The sequence below is a fragment of the Arachis stenosperma genome, chromosome 7 (genome assembly GCF_014773155.1).
Source record: "Arachis stenosperma cultivar V10309 chromosome 7, arast.V10309.gnm1.PFL2, whole genome shotgun sequence".
Lineage (NCBI taxonomy): Eukaryota > Viridiplantae > Streptophyta > Magnoliopsida > Fabales > Fabaceae > Arachis > Arachis stenosperma.
Window position 1 is genome coordinate 35,317,072 of NC_080383.1, and position 6,699 is coordinate 35,323,770.

The following is a 6,699-nucleotide window of genomic DNA, read 5'->3' on the forward strand; positions in this document are numbered from 1 at the left end:
CACACTTTACCATATTCGCTGCAAATCGAATTAACAACCCTACTCGACCAGAGTTGGATCAAATATCCACAGATATTCACTTTACCATATTCACTTTACCCAGTATATTTTTACTTGTTATTGGAAATGGGTGTTGTGATGACACAACACGAACATCCTATTGAGTTAACTGAATGAACTCGTGATTTGGTAATAAAAAATGAGCGTAATTTTTTGTCAAATTAATTGTATTAGGTACTTGGGATTTAAATTGTGAAGGCTTTACAAGAGAACGCAAAACATAGACGATGGTAATCACCTTTCGAATATCTCAGGATAACAAAATCAGATATTACTAAACCTTCATTGACAATTTTGAAATTTCAAGTTGAGAAAAGAATCATTTAATGGGGTGATAAATTCTGACCTATGTAACTACACCCCCCTTACCAGCAAGGCTATTTAACTTTTATTGTTGATGAGAAAAGAATAAGTTTAATGTTGTAACTAAGGTTCCAAAATTTTGAATAAAACCAGAGATAAAATCATGTTTTCTTTCTCTGCTTGCATTGCTCTCTAGGAAAACAAATAATCTGAATATCTTATCACAACTGTTGCTTGTCAGCTGAAAATTCTTCCCAACTCCCAAGCAATTTCATATATAATGAAATAATCTGCAATAGAACATAGAACCAAAATACTTAGATTTGTGAAGTTTAGTGGCGAAAGCATGAGTTGCATTTAAGGAAAATTAAAGGCATGTAAAAGCAAGGGCTTCCAACCTGTTATCTATGGAGTGGAGAACATAAAACTAATTATCTACTGTCTCACATCATGCTAAACCAAAATCACCAATCATAAGTGAATCATTGAAGACAATTTCTAAAAAATCGGATTCCCTGTGTCATGAAATTTAAATAACATAGAAATGTTACTGCAAATTCAGAAAGAAAATGTAAAAATAAAATTATACAAGGCCCTAAATGTTACCTGCAATGCAAATGTAATATCAGCCTCGTCAACTTTTGGTGTTACCCTTTTCAATTTATCCTCTCGTGATGGTCCTAGTTTAATGAGCCCCTGCAGTTATATTATGTTTCATCATTTTACTTATTGCCACTTTGCTTCATCGGAATATTCATAATCAATGACAGAAAGCTACATCTAGAAATCCATAATCAACTTCTGTACTGCTTTGTTTCAGATACCTGGTCATTAAGCACTCTGCACATGTTTGAGAATTCCAAGATTCCTGTTGGGGGAATCAATGATGATTTGCATAACTGAGAGTAAGATTTATACAGCTGCATGATTATTAGAACCTTAAGAATCAATATATATTTTAAAATAAGAGGAATCATTTAATTTTTGTAAATTCAAAAGCTGTAAAGAGCACCTCTCCAAGGATTGTATCCTTCTTAGATCCACGGAAATGTTTCATGGACGAGCAAAGTATAATCTGCAAAAGGTACAAATTCAGGAGTAAAAGGTTATGAACAGTAGCTTACTTAGCATTAAAAGAATGTTTCTGCAATTAGGATTGGTTAGTACTCTGTAAAAAAAGAACAAAAAACTTGATTACATGTTCAATAGCTAATGATCCTTTAGGTGTGAATTTGTGTGGTGTTAGATAAATCTTCATCAACCACCTACCCTCTTTAATATATGAAATTGCTACAGGTGTTTCTTTACCCACCCTTCAATGACTTTCAACTTTCTATGTCAGCTCAAATGTATTCAATGCAAATTTGCTGTAAATCCCTGTCCAATTCTAGTTTACAACGCAATTAACTTTATACTAGAGACTGTATTACAGTATTTTGTGAATCCATCATAATTAAGTGTCCAAATAAACATTTCTTTCATTTTCCTTGCTCACTTGATAGGACTCTTAAATAATAGTTACATTGAAAGTAGAGATCACTTAGCCTAGCTTATATACTTAATAAAAGGTTTTCCATTTCAGTAATTGTGTTAACAGTTAACTCAACAATTCACAAGCATATTCAAGGCTACCTGTTGATGATGTGGCAACGATTGTATAGTATCCACCACTGGTGATCTATATGTCTTTGACAAAGCACGAGCCATATGATCAATCCTTACCTGCATTTTAATTTGGATCTTAGGCCTTTGTATTAACTATTTTAGTAACATTGAATAAAATTATATTACATAAAATTCCTTATAAGTAAATCTAATGTATAGCAATTTTGCACATCATACACTACTATAAAAATTGATGATATAAGAAACTTGCACTCATTCCATCTATTACTTCCCTAAAGTGCTTTCATATTGTCTTTAGTATAAACCTATTTTATAATCCTCAATTGTCATAACTGTAAATCAGAACTAATTTTTTCTATCACTTACAATATCAAATTCTTGTTTCTTCATGGGATCAGAAACTGTAGCCATATTTTGTTCAGAGGATGATTTCTCTTCCAATGGAGTATTCAAATTGCATACAGATTCTCTAACTTCAGCTTCTAGCATCTCTATTGCACTCCTGAAAGAAAATACACAGTAAAAATGATTTTGCTTGAATTTTCAGAACCTAAATTGTCAAGGTAACCCTTTACATAAGAAATCACCTCCGCATCATCAAAGATGCCTCATGTTCCAATGGCAAGTTCTAAATTGTAAAGTTAAGAACAATGAAAACATTTAAAAAAAATGCCTGAAAAGCTCCATTTCAAGCTTTAAATTTTTAATAAAATGAACAATCTAAATGACTAAGCAGATAAGAATGCCAAAACTCAATCAGATATTTTCACTTCAGAAATTGAGAAAAGGGAATTATGTTAAGGCTGCTTGGCTAACAGGGATATGCAACAAAAGATTCAAAGTTGTTCAAGTTTGATAATAGTTTCGTCTATACAAAAAAAAGGCAGATTTGAAAGTTGAAACAACTAATATCATATTTAGTATTGTGCTAAAGTGACTAACCTACAAATGCAAAGAGCTTTCCGCATATCCCCAGAAGCTGCAGCAACTTTCTGCAAAAGGCAGTGAACAAGAACGGTACATCACTATATCATTCATGTATTCATCAGAATTAAATCTGTGAACTAATTCAGAACTGAAATCAACTATAACCTCCAAAATTATATTTTAGTCCATGAATGAGAAAAGAATAACAAGGCAGTAAGCCTTGCATTAACTTTGCAATTATAACAATACATTTGAGTACTACTTTCACACAAGTAATGGTTCATACTTGTGTACTATCCATGGTATATTGAACACATTTCTCGGGTGATACATTGAATACATTTTACATTTTTAAATGTAGTAAGATAATAGTTGAACTAAATGATCTGATTATCTCTATCCTCTACAGATGAAGTGGCAAATGTAAAATCTGGCAAAATTTCTAAAATCAATTAACAAGATGGTATTTGCTCTAAAAGTTTAAGAGATTTATACAGTTTTTATGTGATTTAGTATCCTAAATAAAGGCATTACAGGACAACAGCAAATGTAAACTTGCAGAGACATTGACAAATGGACTTACCCTAGCACATAGTTCTAGTGCTTGACGTTGAAAGACAGTGTAAGGAAGTTCCTGATGGTGACAAATAGCTATTAGTAAAAGGGGAAAAATCAACAGGCAGAAATTTAACTTTTGGTTTATTTTTTCTTCAGTCGCCATAAAGATGCATATTCAAATCATAGTCTAGACATATATCTATGACAAAGCAAAAATGTTGTATGTTTCTATTATAAATGATTTGAGGTGGACATGAGAACAACCTTAAATTTAATAGCAATGAACTTACATTTAGCCTTTCTTCAAGAATCCTAAGGATTTGATCTTTAGAGTAGGCACGAAAAGTTACAACAGCAGGCTTGCCTGGAACATGAAGAAAGGAAGAAATTAAAAAACTAAAAGCCAAAAGAAAATTACAGCCAAACAATGTTACACATGAGGTTAAACTCCATTGTTAATGCCATTGAGATACAATCACTAAATAGTTTAAAATGAAACAAAAGCTCATCATAGAAACTTATTGACTTGATTTACTCACAATTTAGAGATGTAAGCCTTGGAAGAAATCGATCAGCTAGGTCAATAGCATTTGCTACCCCTTAACAAACAAAAGCATGATTCAGAATAAGCTGATGTCTTTGAATTACAAAATATGACCAAAAATAGAGTCAAACAATTTTACATCTTGTAAGCAATTTACCTATTAATATACATCTGGCAAATGGGAAGGTGGTAAGCATGAAAAGGTCATGGAGCACAGCCCGGTCTCTGGTTATTAGGTAATCTAACTCATCAGCAACTATCAACCTATTAACACAAATCCATACATATGTCAAACTTTGGTAACATCCAAAATATTCAAAAACAAGCAGCACTACAAATGATATATGTGTGCTGTTTATCGCTACCCAAAAAAAAAACCACCTGGGTGTATAAATTTAATAAACAAGCATATGTCTTACATCATATTCCTGGTAGAAGATTTCTGTGAATACATGTTCTGAAGTTGTTGCAAGGGTGTTGCCAAAACCCTTCTTCCCCGTGATTGGCTTAACCCAAGTATCTATTAGAACCAGTCATTCAGTCAGTCAAACAAGCAAACAAGACTTCAATAATATATGCTTTGGATCGTCCTACCTTGGTGAAAATATCTGATGTATTGGCAAGGGATGTACAATTTACTGATAAAACATCTGGCAGTGGAAAACCTTCCTGCAGACCAGACAAGAAGTGGTTAGTGAAAGGAACAAAAAAACACATTATAATCTAGATAGAGCATTTCAAGTTAGAGAGTAGGTATAGTGTGTTTGCTCAGATAACCCAAAATTGAGCATCAAACGCATACAATTACAATGGGATACTAGTGCATATGGTATTCTTCTAGTCCATGAGGAACATATTAACCCAAAATTGGGCATCAAATGCATACAATTACAATGAGAAACTAGTGCATATGGTATTCTTCTAATCCACAACAAACGTATTAACAATGCATCCATGGATACCACTTCTTAACTGCATCAATCATAGTAATTCTGCCATGAATTTCCACCAAAATATAATACAAGAAGGAATTATCGCAAACTATGCAAGAAGAATACATATCTCAACCAAAAATCAGTTTAAGAGATACATAATACATACATCAGAAGGAAATATTCACAATCCTAAAACCAATAATATTTCAGCAAACACAGTATAAGTGTAGCTTACCTCTTTTGCCCAATTGTGTAAAGCCTCTTTCACTTTCTCCATAGACAACGATTTTCCAGTTCCAGGACACCCGCATATGTACAAGCTCCCAGCCTTCTCATGCTCAATGCAGGATTTGCAGAACCCCAAAACCATATCCTGCTCCTCTTCTCGACACACAACCGCGGAAGGTGCAGTTGCAAGGTGCAATGCCTCCTTCACCACTCTCAATTGCTCACCATCTATTTCTCAACAACACAACGCGAATGATCAACACACACCAAGCATATTTTCCACAAAATTGTGTCCTATCACAAATCTACCTTTAAGCTAAGTATAAAGTAAACAATCCGCTACAAAGACAAATCAAAATTGAAATAAACCTCACCTTTCAGATTCCAAAGGGATTTCACAAGGTCAGGTTTCCGCAATACACCTTGATTTTCATCAGCAACAATTTCATTACCCTGCCAAACAATCAACTAAAGATTAACCAATCTGAGCTTGAAAGAATATGACAGCACCAAATTCGCAGAACAAGAGACTTACATTTGCAGCAGAATGGGGGCTGGCAATAGCAGATGGGCGGGGCGACTTCCATTTCGGTGGGGAAGGGGAAGGAGATTCGGCGCGTGGCGGCGCGTGAGATCTTAACTTGCGCTTGTGGGTGTTAGGAGTGGAAGGATCAGCAATTGCAGGCATGGCGATATGAACTATGAAACTGAGAGAATGATATCTGTTGGAAGGTTCTTGGAGAAGCACAAATCTGAAGCCTGAGAAAGTAACGGTGGACTTTGGCGGGAGAAGTGAGATTGGGGATTGAAAAGAGAGGCTATGGGAAATGGAGATAGTTGTGGGATTCAGCTATTGTTATTATAGATACAAGGGGCACTGAGATTGAGTTGAGAGTGGGCAGTGTTTTTCGTTGAGCGGGAAAACCTTCGCGCTGTCATTTTCGTTTTCCCGCTCCAGCCCCAAATCGCGCTTGCAACGCCGCATTTTCGATCCCTTTTGTTTTGTTTTCATTTTAACTTAAATAAAGTAAAAACTCGTGTAACTTCTTGTAAAGTTGATACGATTTAATTAAATTATTTAATAGTAAAGTTTTTTTGGTGACTGAATTTAATAGTAAAGTTGATACAATTTAATTAAATTTATTAAATTATTTAATAATATGTAGTTATTAATTTTATATAGAAGTTAATTATACCTAAATTTGTCAATGAGTTATAACTCAAATGGCATAGTCTTCCCAAACTCAATTAAGAAGTTGCGGGTTCGAGTCTTCTATCTTTGGTAAAAAAAAAAATTATACCTAAATTTTGAATTAATTAATTTTTATGAATTGTGAGTGTAAAATAAATTTTACCCAAATAACTAATTTTTAAATATATTATTAAAAGTTATTTTAATATATAAATATAATTAAATAATTATGTAAAAAATTTTATATTATCAATGTATTAAAATTAATTTAAAAAAGCAAAAAACAATATTTTGAATTGTCTAATCTTTTAATAAAAGTACTTTTA

The 6,699-nt window shown here is 33.3% G+C and overlaps 1 protein-coding gene across 1 annotated transcript; it reads right to left on the bottom strand.

Moving 5' to 3' along the window:
- Window positions 1-246: 246 nt before the first annotated feature.
- LOC130941615 (cell division control protein 6 homolog B-like) lies at window positions 247-6,126 on the bottom strand. The gene is made up of 17 exons (XM_057870175.1): window positions 5,717-6,126; window positions 5,556-5,634; window positions 5,189-5,409; window positions 4,613-4,687; window positions 4,438-4,538; window positions 4,176-4,282; window positions 4,014-4,073; window positions 3,765-3,838; window positions 3,500-3,550; window positions 2,932-2,981; window positions 2,356-2,491; window positions 1,996-2,085; window positions 1,376-1,438; window positions 1,188-1,283; window positions 970-1,059; window positions 762-878; window positions 247-653 (listed from the first exon to the last, which is right to left on the bottom strand). The coding sequence occupies exons 1-16, from the start codon at window positions 5,867-5,869 to the stop codon at window positions 846-848; spliced, it is 1,479 nt and encodes a 492-aa protein (XP_057726158.1). The 5' UTR covers window positions 5,870-6,126; the 3' UTR covers window positions 247-653; window positions 762-845.
- Window positions 6,127-6,699: the final 573 nt, after the last annotated feature.

Excerpts from the sequence above, each read along its gene's own strand:
- LOC130941615 (XM_057870175.1), bottom strand. The coding sequence starts at position 5,869 with ATGCCTGCAATTGCTGATCCTTCCACTCCTAACACCCACAAGCGCAAG. Across the intron at positions 4,688-5,188 it reads TACACAATTGGGCAAAAGAG|GAAGGTTTTCCACTGCCAGA; the intron begins GTAAGCTACACT and ends TCTGGTCTGCAG. Across the intron at positions 4,539-4,612 it reads CATCAGATATTTTCACCAAG|ATACTTGGGTTAAGCCAATC; the intron begins GTAGGACGATCC and ends TGGTTCTAATAG.